Below are 18,942 nucleotides of genomic sequence, written 5' to 3'. Positions count from 1 at the left end.
ATCACTGAACAACTAATAGTTGTTTTCCAGTGCACAATACAAGTGGTAGATTTGTGAAACAGAGAACAAAATTTTACTATAAATAGATTGAAACACGTTGATGTTTCTCGAGAAGTTTACATGGAACTCAGAAAATACACGAGAGGTTATCAGAAACACGGGTTTCATACTGCTGATAGCCCTTTTTTATCAGACCATAAATCTAGCAGTGCAGTAAACTCCGCTCGAGTCCAACAGAAAACCAAAAATAACACTATTGTAAACTATTGTAAACGCCACATTTGCAGTGTAGTAGTCATTTTACTATTTATTAATGGGACGATTTTCACTTTATTTTCTAACATCAATAAAGGTTTGTTTATTTTTTTACAACTGATACTGAGACACACATTATATATACATAAATACTAAATGAAACTGATGAAACTGTTATGACCATGACCTTATAAGGGTTCGAATATGACGTAAAATTTGGCACTTTTTCCCTCCAAAGAAATTAATAAAATAAGTTCATAAGTATTAGTTTGAGAATAAGACAAGGTTGAGGTAAGTCGAATAGCTATATACATATTAAAATATACATAAAATAAAATGTTTACATTAAAGCAACACGCAGATTTCTTCATAATTCTCTGATATTTGCAACTTTATAAACTAAACAGTATTTGCTTCTTTAGTCTTATAATACTCTAACTTCGAATAATTTATAATATAAATGATATATCGTTCGGATAAAACGTGTTAAAAGAAAATCCCACGTGTTTTTGGCATGTACACAATAAGCATTTCAAAAAACGAAATCGAAGACAGTTTCGTGTTTAAGCATTTATAATGTACGTACCAATAAATGTGTTTTCACTAACACCTGTGTAATTTAGAAACGACACAAGTGCCGTCTTATAATTAACATATACAGTTTAATTTTAAAATATTAGTTGGTAGTTCAGGCATCGCAAATTTTTCTCTGACACTTATTTATAAAAACAATATAAGAAGAATCACGTTTTGTATGTGATTCAATTAAACTATGCGTCATAAACAAGAACAAAAATAAACATCCGTATCTAGCGATTATAACCAAAATACTGTTTTTAAAAATTAATTTGTACAGCAATATCTTAGAAATTATTTCTTCTTTGTAAGCTCTTTTACAGTTTAATTAAAATCTTAATAATACTTAGATTCTCTACTAAGTAATTAACAGAAAACAATCCCTTACAATACACTGTTTTAATACACAAATAATGCATTCACATTAATATGTATTAAAGTTACATTTTGATTTTGGAATAAAGGTTTTACTTTTCTAAATAATATCCATCACTGTGTGCCATCCAGTTTTTTTATGCTTAGATAATACGTGAATGTATAATACGTTTCCATTTACGAGTGAACGTATTAAATGAAGATGAATGTGGTAAAAACTAGAAAACAATGTGTGACAGTTTTACTGCTTTAAACAAAGGTCTTTGGTTAAGAGAATTTGATCTAAACGTTATTCACAAAATTGTGATATTTTCAAGGTGACTTTGTTTTGACATTTGTTTGCTCTGTTTGTCCCTAAATGCTGTGTGTCGTCACTGATTAACAGAGGTGGCGAAAATCTCTTCTGCCGAAATTAGAGACTGTGTGATATGTTAACACTTCGAAATCAGTTCTTTAAGTTTGTCACTGACTTTAACGCATCTTAAAGACGAAATATAACTGTACTTACTGAAAATGTTCGCCCAAGTAGTTTTTGCAAATCAATTTACTTTACTGGAAAGATATCATATCTAGTTGGTTGTGTACATTTTTTTTTCAATATAAGGTGTAATTTTGATGTTAATTATAACTTACTTCGTTGAAGTATCTATGTCAAACTACGCAAAAGCCTTGAAATTGATAAGTGAACAAGGTTAAGGCCACACTATTGTATATACAAAAAAGGCCTAACCCTTATACATTGACTTACTACAGCTTGATAACGCCATCTGGGATAACAGTCGACTAAAAGAAAGAAAGTAAATTCAAAATAACATCTGGAATAACACTTCACATGACTCTTCGTTAGATGCTTGAACTCAAACAAGATACTTTGTTGACAAAAAATTGTAGCTTTTGAAGAGTTGAATCTTCGCATTTAAAGTACTGTGATGTCATCTTTTGCCAAATGTTCTAAGGATTTAGCGAACAGGACAAGCGTGGTGACATACTGGTATACAGTACGTATGTCAGTAAGCTCAAAGTTACTCTCCAACACAAGCCAGACAAAGCCTTTACACACGAGGATCCGCTCGGAACTGTGAGTCCAGAATCTTTCTCTGAAGGAAAAAAATAATAATGGTTTTAACTAATTCAAGGAAAGAATAATTCACAGTTAAAGTTTATACAAATTACTGTTACGTTATATGAACTGGGAGATAGACATGACAAATGACTGAGGTTCGAATGGAAAAGTAATAACCCTTCATTGTTAAAGGCTAGGGCGTAAAGATATCTCTACAAGGCGTAATATTATTTTATTAAAAATTTAGATCCAAAAAAGTGATTGTTTTTTTAAGGTTACTTCATGATAAAGTATCAAACTTCAGTTACCAGTAAAATAAATTTCAAACTAATTCAATATAACATTTCAACTTTTATCTGAGAAGTTTCGTGAAACAGGTTTGATATTCACCCAACTAAACGTTACTTAATTTAAATGAGAACCGATTAATCTAAGTTATTTCTACACTAATTTTTATGGATAAATAGATAAAACATAAGAATAGCTCATATGTTCTGACCATATATCTTATAACACCGAACAAAGTAACGTTAATATCCATTTATTAGGACATTGTTACAACGTACATTCCTAGTAATGTTTATTTAATGTCCATTGAAGATAGCGCATTCTTTCATTTATTGGTCTAAGTTCTTTTGGCATTTCAAATAACCACCCAGTTACACAAATACAACTGAAATGTGCAAATCTGGAAAAAAAATACTATATTATTAAACGAAATGTATTTGTTATTTTACGATAAGAATAGTATAGAGAAAATTACTAATAAGATACACAAATATATTCATTATCTAAATACTGTGGTAAACTAATTAGTTCCGACCAATTTAGAAAACGTTTAGTAAGACTGGTAATAATATAAATCACGTCATTTATGATTCTTTAACAGCCAAATACCTAGCAGATAAAGCCCTTTACTTAACGTCAAAGATCATTACAATGGCGGGATTAAAACATAATAATACATTTAGCCTAAAAGCGAAGACGTTGAATGTTGTAACCCAAACAGTTTAATGAGGTCTGATACCTGGAAAATCGCATCTTCCTTGTTGAGAAACATATAATAATGTAAAGCAGGAATGATACTTTCGTGCTATAAAGACGTATTTCGCCAGCGAAGAAGGATGTAATTTAATTTATGATTAGTCTTATTGTGATGTGTTACTGTCCTCCAAGTGAGACATTCTACACTTTTAGACTAATTACGTTGCGACCCGGCTGGCTTGATGAGCTCTGGTCTTTAACATTGTATTTCGTTAAATCTATTGTCAGTAAAATCTACTGACACTCCACTACTGTCAGACATTGACAAAATAAGAAATGTTAATCCGTTGACGTCTAACACCAAGACAACTACGAAACGTAGACACTTTAACACGTTTTTAAACTTCCTTCTAATGAAAACTTGGCTTACATGCGACTAAAAACGGGGTTATGCAAGCCATGAAAGTTCTGAAAAAAATTAGTTAACAAAACAATTAGTTCGTTAAGTACGTGAATTATGTATTTGTTGATTTTTTAGTTAAACGTTGTCAAATTGTGAAATCCTAAACGCACGTAATGCTGGAGTTAACGAAGAAACAATACTATATTTTAAACAGTAAAACACACAAAGATGAAAATGATGTTAAAAACAGTTTGAGATAATGCTTGAAACATGGAGAAAGGCACGCCTTACGTTTAAGTGTTGAGAGATACATTTATTTCTTCAAAAGGTAATGAAGACACATAGATACTTCAGAATGTTATGAAAGATACATGTGACGTTTGACCGGGTAAAAAAGTGATGAAGATATTACTTGATAGGGTAAAAATGGTATAGCTAATCTTTAACCATCTAAATAATATCTATTTCATAATTCCGCCCAAAGCAACGCAAGAACTGCAATTGTTTGGCTACTAATTGGTTCGTAAACTTATGAGATTTAAATATCTGTTTCATAATTCCGCCCAAATCAACGCAAGAACTCACAATTGTTTGGCTGCTATTGGTTCGTAAACTTATGATATTTAAATAATTGGTAAAAACGGCAGGTGTTTTGGAAGGTTAAAATACATTAAGCGACTTATAATAGTACTCTAAATCAACGGTGTTACATAGATCGGTAAAATATTTTATTTATAATGCATAAGCATGGGTAAGTGATACTTGAAACTACAGAACAGGTGCGGTGATATTTGAAAAGTTAAAGAAACAAGAAGATAAAAATGTATATATGTGTTAAAGATTTAAGTTACTGTACAGTGAAGTTGTTTGTTTTTTTTAAATTTCGCACAAAGCTACACCAGGGCTATCTCCGCTGGCCGTCCCTAATTTTGCAGAGTAAGACTAGAGGGAAGGCAGCTAGTCATCACAACCCACCGTCAACTCTTGGGCTGATCCTTTACCAACGAATAGTGGGATTGACCGTTACATTATAACGCTTCACGGCTAAAAGGGCAGGCATGTTTTGGGGTGAAGGGGATTTGAATCCACGACCCTCGGATTGCAAGTAGAATGCGTTAACCACCGGATCATCCGGGCCGTATAGTGAAGTGAGACAGTCTTACAACCATATTAACAGAAATAAAAAGTGTTCAAAACGACAAGACTGTAGCAGAACTTGAACCAGTAAACAGATGTTAGAAAAAATATGTTGAAATCTGTAAACAGATGTGAGCTATGAGACTAAGAAAATGTAGGTGATGGTTCAGTAGGTAAATAAATAATAGGTGATAGCTTGAAAAGTAAAAGAAATATAGGTGTATATTCAATAAGTAAAAGAAATATAGGTGTTTGAAATGGCAAAACAATGTACACTATTCTTAGAACCATATAACTGATGCAAGTTACATTTAAAACGGGAAATCTGATTTAGTTGTTGTAATCAATGTTAAGTGAATAATGAGGATACAGAGGATATTTTGGACTCGAGAGATGTGGATAATGTTTGAACATTAAATAATATCATACATTAAGCGACTTGTAATAATACACTAAATCACAGATCATAATGTTACGAATATCATAATGGTAAATAAGTCATGAGTTAAAAAAGTGAAACTCATTGTGGGCCTAACACGATAAACAGGGTCATGAAAACGATAAGTCATTTTACGAGTGTTAATTCAAAAGCCGAAATGGAGCGTGGAGATACTTCAAATAGAAGAAATACATAGATGACATTTACCGTGAAAGAAGAATATATATATATATAGTTTAAAACAGCCAAATAATCACGTGATTTTTAAACAAGATAAAGTAGGTGTAAGCGGCATTTAAAACGTGAATCACAAACAGGATGATGTTTAAAACAGATGTTTCGTGAAAGTAAATAGGTTTGTTTTGAATTTCGCGAAAAGCTATACGAGGGCTATCTGAGTTAGCTGTCCCTCATTTAGCAGTGTAAGACTAGAGGGAAGGCTGCTAGTTATCACCAACTACCGCCAACTCTTCGTCTATTCTTTTACCCACCAATAGTGCTTTGTTCTTTACATTGTAACATTACCATGGCTGAAAGGGCGAACATGACTGGTTGATGGGAATTCGAACCCGCGACCCTTAGATGGCGTATCGAGCGTCCTAACCACCTGGCCAATTAAAAAGGATAGAGGTGGTGTTTAAAACAGTAACTAAAAGGTAGGTCATATTTAAAAGCTAAAACAGAGAGCTTGTTTAAACTATAAATAAGTTATAAGTTATCTTTAAAGCGATGTAGGACTCAGAAAATATGTTTAAGTGAGAAAAACCAACAGGTGGCGCTTTAAATTAAGTTTTAAAAGTATATATGAAACGGTACTACAGGGATACGTGAGGGTTCTAAGATTATATACGTATGTGAGGTTTAAAACACTACGGCCTATGTTAATGATAAAAGTCCAAAGATACAGCTTTTGAGCCAAATGTCTATTTTGTGAAGCACTGCACCTGATGATGGCGATACGAGTGATGGAAACGTTGAAAAAAAAATTAAATATAAATAAACAATCCACTCACACGTTGTATCTTTGGAATTTTATTTAAAGTGTTTGATGGATTTCTTCTCCTTACAATTGGTGTTCAAAACGAAAAGCAAAATCAGATGAAGAATGTCATTTGGAGAAGCAATAAGAATCAATGTAACTATTCATCAAAGTGAGTAATATATTCTATATGAATCAAGAAGAATCAATGTAACTATTCATCAAAGTGAGTAATATATTCTATATGAATCAAGAAGAATCAATGTAACTATTCATCAAAGTGAGTCATATATTCTATTGTTTGCTTATGTTGTGCAAAATTATACATGGAAGAAACCAGCAGATTATTAGCAGAACGTACACAAGAATATCTTAAAGATATAATAAATTGTAACGCAAATAAACCAGTGACCAAAACAAAGTAATTCGATCAAAAATTTTTTCACTCAAATGGGCAAAATTAACATTTTTAGTTTATTGTAATATTTCTTGCTTTAGTTTTACCTACACTTAAATGGTTTTATGCACTGAATTATGTGTCAATCTATTCATTTAAAAAAAAGCAAATTATAATACACATATAGTTGTGTGCCTGCACGGGCGCGCGTGCATGTATATATCTAGATGTGTTTATGTACATTTGTTTGTATGTACATCATACAACTTTCTATTGTTTAAAGTGTTTATAAACATTGTTATACCCGTTCCTTTGTTAAGTTGTCACGCGACCTTCGATTTAGAATGTTTTCGTTCACAGATTTACAGTTCAGTTAAAAAGGGCATTGCTTGAAAACGTTGTATCGACAATAGTATACTCATTAAAGGCCCGGCATGGCCAGTTGGTTAGAGTGCTCGACTCGTAATTTGAGGGTCGTGGGTTCGAATTCCCGTCATACCAAACATGCTTGCCCTTTCAGGCGTGGAGGCATTGTAACGTGACAGTCAATCCCACTATTCGTTGATAAAAGAGCATCCCACGAGTTGGCAGTGGGTGGCGATGACTAGCTGCCTTCCTTCTAGTCTTACACTGCTAAATTATGGACAGCTAACGGAGATAGCCCTCGTGTGGCTTTGTTCGAAACTGAAAACAAACAAACAAATTATATATTAAATATATCTGTAGTTAACCTCTTGGTTTGTTTGTTTGGAATTAAGCACAAAGCTAGACATGAGGCTATCTGTGTTCTGCCTACCAAAGGTATCGAAACCCGGTTTCTAGCGTTATAAGTCGGCAGACATGACGCTGTGCCACTAGAGGGCTAGCTTCTTGGTGGTTTGACCTTCAACCTTTTCTTTAAGTATAACAATCAGTTTGTCTGGCCTGACTCAAAGGGGAAAAAGTAAATAGGTGTTTAAAGTGGAATAAAAATGAACTTTATTTAAAGTTGTAAACAATTGTTAAATAATGTTGTTTAGAAGGATAAGGGAGATGTATGTGTTGTTTATAACGCTAAAGTAAATATTAATGGTGTTTAAAACGTAAAGTAGATGTACAATCACGTAAAAATGCTAGGACACCCTATGAAAGCCTGTGTATTTTTGTAACATTTTTGAATATACAGATATTTAATCTCAATTTTAACAATACTGAGAGACTATAGGAATATAACTAAACAAGTAAAACTGAAGAAAAGACTTTTCAAGATCTTCTGTAAATGTAATTCTACAAAAATGCATATTCTAACTGAGGAAAAAGTTATGACACCCCCCATTTATTCCCACTTTAAATGGCTCAACTCACACACAGGTGTATCACACCAGGTGCACATGATTAGAAGATCTTTACTCAGCATTTTGAATGAGGCTTACTCTATTTAAACCTCAGACATTTAGTTTGGTGTGCTCCTGACTGTTGAAGTGAGAGTGACAACCATGGTGAGAGCAAAAGAGTTGTCTGAGGCCTTCAGAAAGAAAATTGTAGCAGCTTATGAGTCTGATAAGGATTTAAAAAGATCCCAAATTTTTGAAATCAGCCATTCCACTGTCCGGAAAATAGTCAACAAGTGGAGGGCTTTCAAAACAACTGCTAACATGCCCAGATCTGGTCGTCCAAGCAAATTCACCCCGAGAGCAGACCGCAAGATGCTTCAAGAGGTCTCCAACACCCTAACATGTCATCACGGGACCTACAGCAGACTCTGGCTACTGTTGATGTGAAAGTGCATGCCTCTACAATCAGAAAGAGACTGCACAAGTTTAACTTGCATGGGAGGTGTGCAAGGAGGAAACCTTTTCTCTCTAAGAGAAACATCAAGGCCAGACTGAAGTTTGCCAGAGAGAATGTAAACAAAGACCAGGACTTCTGGAATAATGTTCTTTGGACAGATGAGTCCAAAATTGAATTATTTGGACACCAGAACAGAGGACATGTTTGGCGTAAACCAAATGCAGCATTCCAGGAAAGAACCTCATACCAATTGTGAAGCATGGAGGTAGAAGTGTCATGGTTTGGGGCTGCTTTGCTGCAGCTGGACCTGGACAGCTCACAATCGTAGAATCCACCATGAATTCTACTATGTATCAGAGGGTGCTTGAGGATCATGTGAGACAATCTGTACGAGAATTAAAGCTGAAGCGAAACTGAACCCTGCAACACGACAATGACCCAAAACATACCAGTAAATCCACCAAGGACTGACTGAAAACTAAGAAATGGAGAGTCCTGGAATGGCCGAGTCAAAGTCCATATCTTAATCCCATTGTGATGCTGTTGGGTGACTTGAAACGGGCTGTACATGCAAGAAACCCTCAAACATCTCACAGCTGACAGAATTATGCATTGAAGAGTAGGGCAAATTTTCTTCAGACCGATGTCAGAGACTTGTAGATGGCTACAAGAAGCGCCTCATTACAGTTATTTCAACCAAAGGGGGTAACACTAGCTATTAGGGGTAGGGTGTCCTAACTTTTTCCTCAGTTAGAATATGCATTTTTGTAGAATAACATTTACAGAAGATCTTGAAAAGTCTTTTCTTTAGTTTTAATTCTTTAGTTATATTCCTATAATCTCTCAGTATTTTAAATATTGAGATTTTATATCTATATGGCCTGGCATGGCCAAGCGCGTAAGGCGTGCGACTCGTAATCCGAGGGTCGCGGGTTCGCACCCGCGTCGCGCTAAACATGCTCGCCGTTTCAGCCGTGGGGGCGTTATATTGTGTCGGTCAATCCCACTATTCGTTGGTAAAAGAGTAGCCCAAGAGGTGGCGGTGGGTGGTGATGACTAGCTGTCTTTCCTCTGGTCTTACACTGCTAAATTAGAAACGGCTCGGTGCAGCGGGCTAACAAACTACTCACTTAAATACCTGTTGAAGAATCCGCAAGCGATTGCGGCCATATGTTCTTTGATGGAATCTAATGGTGATAACTAACTAACTAAATATCCATGTATCCAAAACTGTTACAAAAATACACAGACTTTCATTGGGTCCTAACTTTTTCACATGACTGTATATGTTGTTTATAACACTGAAGTAAACGTTAATGGTGTTTAAAACGTAAAGTAGATGTATGTGTTGTTTATAACATTAACGTAAGTTTTAATTGTGTTTTAAAAATAAATTACAGATGTTCAAAATATCAGAATAATTATCCTACAGGTTGTACTACACACTGAAGGTTAATCTGTTTGTTTTTGAATTTCGTGCAAACCTACACGAAGGCAGCTAGTCATCACCACCCACCGCCAACTCTTGGGCTACTCTTTAACCAACCAAAAGTGGGATTGACCGTCACATTATAACGCCCCCACGGCTGAAAGGGCGAGCATGTTTGGTGCGACGGAGATTCAATTCCTCGACCCTTGGATTACGAGACGTATGCCTTAACTACCTTAACTACCCTAACATTAAGACGGTTAAAGATTGGTTTTAATAACTGTAAAAGAAGAGATATAAGTCGTGTTTAAAAATGGAAAATAGTGTTCGAGATCATGTTTAAAACATGAACAACTTGGAAAAATCTTTGAAATTGAAAATAAGATTGAGGTGATACTTAGATCAGTAAAATGAATGTATATGTTTAAAGTTACAGAAAAACAATTAGTATCAGTGATTTTTAAACTATTAGTTATGTTTTAAGATGATAGTTAAATTGGCAGTGTAGATATTTAAAATGATAAGTCAGTTGTTGGTGACGTTTAAGTCCCAAACGACGCTTGTGTTCAAGGTGATGTGTTTCAAATATTAAATATGACACAGGTAGTGTTAAAATTAGTAAAAATAATTAGGTGATGTTTTTTAAATGAGGACAAAAATGGTGTATAAACACATAATACATGGATAATCAGTATGGTTAAAATATAGTTGTTTTCTACACAATAAAGGTATTTATGAAAAAAATTTTACGAGACAAAATTAGCAATGACATTTGAAGCAACTAGTTTTCATTATGTTTGACGTCAAAACTCTGTTTTACTGTAAGAAAATACGGATTTATTGATTATTAGCAATAAATTATAACTGGTGGTAAAACGACACAGGAGACACAGGTGTTATTTAACAGGTATAATACCAGATGATGTTCGTAACGGTAAGCAATGCACAGGATATGTCATATACAAAATAATGTCCTTGTTTCTATAACAATCTATTTTCAATGCTTTTTTGTGCAAGTTTGCGTGTTTCTATTCCTTATCTATTCCCAAGTAAGAGTGCCAGCTGTTTAGATCTTTATGTCGAGGTTTTAATGAAAATACAAAGTGGGTTTAGATTCCCTTGTTTGCAGAATTTTTTTATTCGTATTTGCGGTCAATTATTGGACAATTAGCGGTCTGGGTGGTAACGAAATATTAATGGGTATTTTTTTTTAAATAATTTTTTTGTGGTCATTGAAGAAAGGTAATTTTAAGGTAAAATATTATAATGATATAAGTAAAATGGAACTCAAAATAAAAATACTAGGAAGTAAAATAACGAATCCCCGTAGCACCAAACATGTTCGCCCTTTCAGTCGTGGGGGCATCATAATGTTACAGTCAACCCCACTATTCGTTGGTAAAAAAGAGTAGCCCGAGAGTTGGCGGTGGGTGGTGATGAGTAGTTGCCTTCCCTCTAGTCTTACACTGCTAAACTAAGGACTGCTAGCGCAGATAGCCCTCGTGTAGCTTTGGACGAAATTCCAACGAACAAGCCAACAAACGCCAGAACGCAACGACTTTTAGAATGCTTAATATTTTCAATTGAGTACAAACTGTTAGTATTACTGTTTGAACAATAATTACCTGGTTCCATTAAGTTGTTTTCAGAAGAAGGAAACTGATTAGTATAGGTGTTGCCGATACCCAACGGATCATTAGGAAGTCCACCTGCATGTACAAACAAATATATACAACTTAAAACTCAGAATAGCTTCTTAACGTGGTTGTCGTTGAAAAGAACCTCCTAATGATATAAGTAAAACGGAACTCAAAATAAAAATACTAGGAAGTAAAATAACAATACTAGGAAGTAAAACAACAATACTAGGAAGTAAAACAACAATACTAGGAAGTAAAACAACAATATGTTTTTTTGTTTTTTTTAGTTGACGATCACTGAAACAAATTCGCGTTTATTGTTCATTAGGCTTAGAAACAGACAGTTAGTATTACGAGTGTATTAATATTCTAATATGTTTGATTTGGAATGCGAAAAACGTAGAGAAAATAAATCTATGAGATTGTAGCCGTACACAACGTAATAGAACATATTAAAATACACTGTACTAAAATCAGACAACTTTATTATTTTGTGTTTATCTGAGTCCGAGAAGGTTATTCTTTAGACCGGCTGTAGTGGTTTAGAAAAGGATATTAATTTCTCTGACGTATATTATCCTAGAGACTTTATTGGAATATTTATGGCGCTGGTGTGTTATTTCTACAACGTGTGATTTAAACATATTGACATTGGAAATAATTGTTAGAATAATATGATCTCATGTAATAGGGAAATAATGTATGTAATACAACCCTTGAAATACACTATTAAAATAATAATGCTAACTGATTGACAAACTGAATGATTTGTTGTTTCCTGCTAATGGTTAATAGCTAAACAAATGTCTTGTGAAGAGAAAGATTACTTGTAAGAGTCATTCTAACAAATTACAGATGATGATTAATTGTCTGAACATGACAGATTACAAGAGATGTAAGAACTATACATACATGTATCTTTTCCTTTTTTCATCTTTTTACGTTTATCTTTTTCTATTCTACCTTCGGAGAAAAATCATCTTCTCACAACTATCTGCAGACAGTGAAGAGTGACATAGATGTGGGGCGTTGTGGGCTTGAGCACTCACATAAGGCCTGGCATGGCCAAGTGTGTTAAGGTGTTCGACACGTAATCTGAGGGTCCCGGGTTCGAATCCCCGTCACACCAAATATGTTCGCCCATTCAGCCGTGAGGTCGTTATAATGGGACGGTCAATCCCACTATTCGTAGGTAAAAGAGTAGCTCAAGAGTTAGTTGGCGGTGGGTGGTGATGACTAGCTGTCTTCCCTCTAGTCTTACACTGCTAAATTAGAGACGGCTAGCGCAGATAGCCCTCGAGTAGCTTTGCGCGAAATTAAAAAATAAAACAAAAACAAAGAACCCACATACCTCTCTCCTAATTTCTAATTTTCTCATGTGAGACTATGCAGTCACCTCCAAAACCTAGGATACATTTTTAAAATCCCACGTTATAGAATCCTAGAATACTTTTTTTAATGTGCAGCGTATTTTTATTTTATTTTAATTTCATGTTAACTCGTTTTGGTTTATGTCTTGAAATATCTATGGTTATAAAACGGTTGCTGATACTCTACGCGTACAAAGAAGATACCTTCAAATCACTCGAGTAGAATGTAACATATCAATATTAAATAATGTTAAACTCAGTTATCTATTAGATCCTGAACACCGCCACCTTTGAAAAAAAAAAACACACATTTTGCAGATTGTTCCAATACTTTATAATTTCCAAATGTGTCTTTTTTACTCGTAAATATTGTAAGAAGATAATTCTCAAAAGTGGTGATTACATATTCATCGTTACTTACACGCATATCACAAGCGTTTAATTTTGGTTTGTTTTTAATTTCGTGCAAAAGTACACGAGGGCTATCTGTGTTTATTTGTTTGTTTTAGAATTTCGCACAAAGCTACTCGAGGGCTATCTGTGCTAGCCATCTCTATTTCAGCAGCGTAAGACTAGAGGAAAGACAGCTAGTCATCACCACCCACCGCTAACTCTTGGGCTACTCTTTTACCAACGAATAGTAGAATTGACCGTCACATTATAATGCCCCCACAGCTGAAAGGGCGACTACGTTTGGTTTGACGGGGATTCGAATCCACGACCCTAGGATTGCGAGTCGAGTGCCTTAACCAGCTGGCCATGCCGAACCTTGTTAATGCGTATGTTCTTATTTTATGTAAGTTTAAATGTTTTACACTGTGACATGTTATAATTGTGTACCTCATGTATCAATCAATCCGGCCTAACAGAATTAAGGGCATAAACAACAACGTTCTGACAGCCAATAGAAACTCGTGTTTTTAAAATTAAAACAACTAAAATATGTTGTACTGAATATTAACCAAAATATATAATAATAGTTAATGTTATGTGTGTTTTCTTATAGCCAAGCCACATTGGACTATCTGCTGAGCCCCCCCCGTGGGGAATGGAACCCCTGATTTTAGCGTTGTAAGTCCCTAGACATGCCGCTGTACTAGCGGAAGGCACGTGTCTAATGTTAAGACAAACAGTATCAAACTAATGTGATAAGCTAACAAACTGATGTATCAATACATTTTCTGCGTTACGAACTTAAAAAAAAATGTAATGATAGATTCTATGACAAATAACAAAATATCCTAACACTCAGTCAGTATATTAAAACCATAACATATCATTACAGTAATCATTATTACCAAAACTTTTGTACAACACTTAATAACTTATTTACATACTTGAATCGTTGTATGCACTGTGTGATGGTCAGGGTAACTTTTGTATTATGAGACAGTGGTTAACGTGATGGCAGTAGAGATATTTTCTGGTACCAACCTTTCACACCCAACTGCTAATGTCCTTCTACAATGTTTCATGTGATTAACTAATAGCCGCAGAAGTGTCTTACAGGCGGAAGTTTAAAGGTCATGGGTCAAAGTAGAAAGTGAGCATAATTCAAGAAATGGCCTTAGAGTGGTTTATCGGAGCAATAACTTAAGCTGAGTTTATGTATTATTGCAATAGTAGCGTGTTTGTTTTCATCGTGTTCCTCTCTTCAGTGTGCTAGTGTACTCTCTGAGATATATAAAATGTTTGTCTGTTTTCTCCCGCACTTTGTTTGTGTCGTGTTATTAACAATTTAATACTTTTTTTTTAAATTTTGGTGCAAGAACAGACGCCATCTGTGAATGTAGTTAAAATTAATTTACGTCAAAGGCAATCAATGCTCAATAAAATTAATAGATGGATGAACCCAAAATAACATGCCCATTGTATCAAACTGTCATCCTACAGGGTGGCCCGTAAGTCCCTACCCATCCACATTGTGTCTAAACCATGTTATAATACTAATGACGAGTTGAAGGCAGCTGTTACCGCGGCAATTGGAACAATAACCCCTGCTATGTTGAGGAAAATGTCTCACAGAACATGGCGTCGCATAATATTATGCAGCGAGAATGAGGGACAACACAAGATACATAAGATATATAGATGGGTAAGGACTTACGGGCCACTCTGTACAACATTTGGTTGGGATTGGCTCAGCAGCCTAGGAATAGTTAGATAACGGACAAACAGACAGACACACAGATTTTTCGTGTTTGATATGCCTAGATTGTTAATAAAGATATTCGTTAATTAATATATTCACTCGAATTTCCTAATGATGTTATAGATAATTTACAAAAGGCTAGTTTAAAGTGAGCTAGCAGAAGGAGTGAAGTTGTATCTATACCTTGCCATAAAGCTTTCCATGAAAAAAACATACTCTATTCTTTAAAAAATTTATTACTACGAAATTTCCAAGTTTGAACGAAAGGGAACTAGAACGAGCCATAAAATGCTATGTTCTTCTATCAAGATGGTTGTTCATTTTTCCATGTTCTATTTCTTTCTACTGAACTTGTTACCAGAATATTTTATCAAAGTTTACAGAAGATAAGAAAGAGAGATGAGATAACCTACTACAGTCTAAACAGCTGTTCATAGACTAACTTACTTTCTCTGAATAACTGAATATCAGAGTATTTTAAGACACGTTTTAGGAACAACAGAGTAAAACCTAAATTCGTTTGCATTCTTATCTATATAAATAGTAATAAAGTTAACGTGGATTTTACCCAGGGATTAGGGTAATCAAGGGACTAACTCATTTTTTTTTCCCTGATTAATTTTGGGCAACTTTATTTTAAAAAAGAATCAAAAGTAAGATAAGAAATTTGTACCGTATAACTGCTATCATGATAACAACAATCTTACGACCACATAATTTTAGGTTTATTTGAAAGACAATCGAAGTCACATACAAAGCTGTATATATGTTCGTGTTTACACAGCTGTTGGAGAGTGAAACTGATTTTCGTAACAAGGAGAGATTAAGGTTTGTTTCTGAAGAGAATGATGGTATATATCCGCCTGCTGATACATGTGTTTGTGGACCTAAATTTCAGGGATCTTCTCTTAGTTTCAAGATGAAATAATTCGAAAATAGAAACAACCTCATAATATGAAGATAAGCGACATACCCTGGTTAAATTTTCCTTCATTTGAGAATCTTAAAACATTGAAAGATTTTATCACGTTTTTTGTAGTGTTTTTTTTTAAGTTTGCCGTTTTACAACGCACATAATTATCAAGTTTAAATCTTAAAAAAAAATGATTGGATTTATTGGAATAATATTCAAATTAGTATCAATTATAAATTTTCGCATTTGCAGTTATAAGATTCTTTAAGGCTACAAGTTTTGGAAAAGTCAGTTTCTAACTTAGATGTCATTTATTGAAATATATTTTAAGAAGATTTGTAATAGTTTCGTGTTATAAAGTAGTCAACTTGTCAACTTCGTTTTTTTTAAACTTTTCGGATAAAAAGACGATACTATTAAAATGCGTCATCATATCGACTTAATGGTACATAGAATAGAACATTTGTGCAACATTTTAGACCAGCAACAAAAACGTCGTAATGTGATATCCATTTGTCTTTCTTTAAATTTTAAAGTATCTCAAGTGTTTCTCGTTAATTAATGAGATTTGAATGCAGTACGAACCTATCAGTTACATTGTTTGTTATTAAGAAAACAAAATTTGCTAAGGGCTATCTTTGCTCTGCCCACCACGGGTATTGAAACTCAGTTTCTAGCAGTGTAACTTCGCATACCACTGCGCTGCCAATTATGTAAAATAATTTTGTAAATATATGAAGACTGTAATTTATAAAATAAAATAATAATTTGAAAACCTTATGGTAGTTGGTAATCGTCCTGATTCAGTTAAACTAAGCGGAAAAAGAAGTTAGCTCTACGTCACAGTCGCGGAAGCGTCATTTTGTGAAATTAAACAAAGATCAGATACTCATTAGAAATGTTAAAAGAACGAACACTCATTCTATAATAATCTAAGGTTTATTAGCAAAGTCATTAGTTTCAAATGCTGGTATTTATAATAATAATTTGAAAGAAATGGATAAAAAAAAAACCATAACCGGAGCGCTATAGAAAAGTGGACCTTGCGGAAGCGCTCTGGTTATGGGGTTTCTAAACATTTCTAAACTCTACTTGAACCTGGTTCGGCATAGCAGGTAGTTAAGGTACTCGACTCGTCATCTGAGAGTCGAGGGTTCGAATCCCCGTCATCCCAAACATGTTCGTTCTTTCAGTCGTGGGAGCGTTATAATGTGACGGTCAATTCCACTATTTGTTGGTAAAAGAGTAGCCCAAGAGTTGGCATTGGGTAGTGGTGACTAGCTGCCATCGATCTGGTTTTACACTCCAAAATTAGGAACGGCCAGCACAGATAGCCCTCGTGCAGCTTTGCGCGAAATTCAAAAAAACAAACAAACAAAAGATCATACATCTATTTAACTCCAATTAGCACCACAAGCTGTCCTCATGTTCCTTTAGCCCTCCATTAGTACAACGGTAAGTCTACGGATTTACGACGCTAAAATGAAAAAGAAACAAACAAATCTATACGAATTAATTAACGTGAAAACTGGAGAGCTTGTCGCACCATACATTCCACAAGAAAATGGTGTGAATGTAGAAAACGTTTCTACTAATATTTTTTATAATATATCAATATTAGCATTAGTTGATGTAAGATCAGCGTTCTATCAATACAATTATAAGTGGAATATGTGAGCATACACGTGGTTCTGAGAATGTTACCTGCATTTCTTAAGAAAAAAAGAAAGGAAAAACCTGTTCACTGTGTCTGAGGGGGTGTTTTCTTTTAAGCAAAGCCACATCGGGCTATCTCGTGAGTCCATCGAGAGAAATCGAACCCCTGATTTTAGCGTTATAAGCCCGTAGACTTACTACTGTACTAGCTGGGGACCACTCTGTTTGAAGACGGAAAACTAATCCAGAGGATATAAAACAGTAGTTTTGGAAGTGTCGTCGTAAAGTGAGACTCTAAAACTAAATTCGTTGTATACGTAGTATTATTATTACATTTCAAAATCTGCGAGCAGTAAACTAAAAACAGTCGTTTACAATAAATTCACTGCCTGTATATTTTTAAATGGGTACTGAAGAACTGATAAGTTATATTCGTAATGTTAGTAAAACTGTTCAGTTCCAGAGCGGATGGAAGACCCAGTAGTTACTAGAATCAGTTTCACTCTCCAACAGCTGTGTAAACACGAACATATATACAGCGTTGTTTGTGACTTTTAAGTTGGTAAAACGTTGGTATATAAATCATAATTTGTAATAAACGTTATTATAAAGTGTATTGTTCTTAGCGTATTAAAATATATTTGCGTTTGGTTCGTATAGAATTCGAACACGAAATCAGTTAATTATTTCGAATACGTTATTGTATGTTCAATAAAGACAATTTTCAATTGCTGTATATTAAAACAAACCGATATTTTTAGAACTACGTTCTCAGTTCTCTTATTTCTTTTTTGTTTTGCCAATACTATTTAAGTGAAATTTATCAGGTAGGTATTCATAGGTTTGTAAACAACTATTCTTTGTTACAGAACGAAATAAAATTTGCAGTTGTTTCATTGTCAGTAATATGAGCAAAACACTGATCCACCAATAAAATTTTAAGGTTTTACGTAGTAAAGGAAAGTAATTTTATCGCAATACGTGGATAATATGCGATCTTTCTTTGTTTGTTTCAGATATTTAGGCTGTCTTCCACAGTGGCTATCTCCAGTAGTCGACAATAATTTTGAAGTGATATGGTGTGGAGAATAGAACTAACAAACAACACCCACCACCAGCTTATCGACTACTTTGTTTACCAATGATAGGATACAAATTGGTTCATATCTTTATCTCGATTTTCCTTGCTCCCTAAATTGATACATATTCATGTATAATGAAAGTCCATTAACTAAATGAAATATTCCCGTTTTGGAAACCATAAATCCTCCATTTGGACATATTATTATGATCTGAGTTTATTTTCTGTCGAAAGGGGTTGTCACATACCTCACCTAAAGCTATGAATTTTCGGTGTCATCACATTATCTAAGTAATGCCAAACACCGTCAAAATATAGTTCTG

The 18,942-nt window shown here is 34.3% G+C and overlaps 1 protein-coding gene across 2 annotated transcripts in view; it reads right to left on the bottom strand.

Moving 5' to 3' along the window:
- Positions 1-1,355: 1,355 nt before the first annotated feature.
- Positions 1,356-18,942, bottom strand: part of LOC143249878 (uncharacterized) — a 52,884-nt gene continuing 35,297 nt past the window's right edge. For both annotated transcript variants that reach the window (XM_076500468.1, XM_076500469.1), the window contains 2 exons: positions 11,433-11,516; positions 1,356-2,303 (listed from right to left, as the gene is read on the bottom strand). In XM_076500468.1, the coding sequence (XP_076356583.1) occupies positions 2,158-2,303; positions 11,433-11,516 (230 nt within the window). In that variant the 3' untranslated portion in view covers positions 1,356-2,157. The remainder of the gene's footprint in view (positions 2,304-11,432; positions 11,517-18,942) is intronic.

Source organism: Tachypleus tridentatus, chromosome 4, assembly GCF_004210375.1.
Source record: "Tachypleus tridentatus isolate NWPU-2018 chromosome 4, ASM421037v1, whole genome shotgun sequence".
NCBI classification, from domain to species: domain Eukaryota; kingdom Metazoa; phylum Arthropoda; class Merostomata; order Xiphosura; family Limulidae; genus Tachypleus; species Tachypleus tridentatus.
Note: the sequence above shows the minus strand (reverse complement) of the source record. Positions and strands in the feature narration are given on the sequence as shown.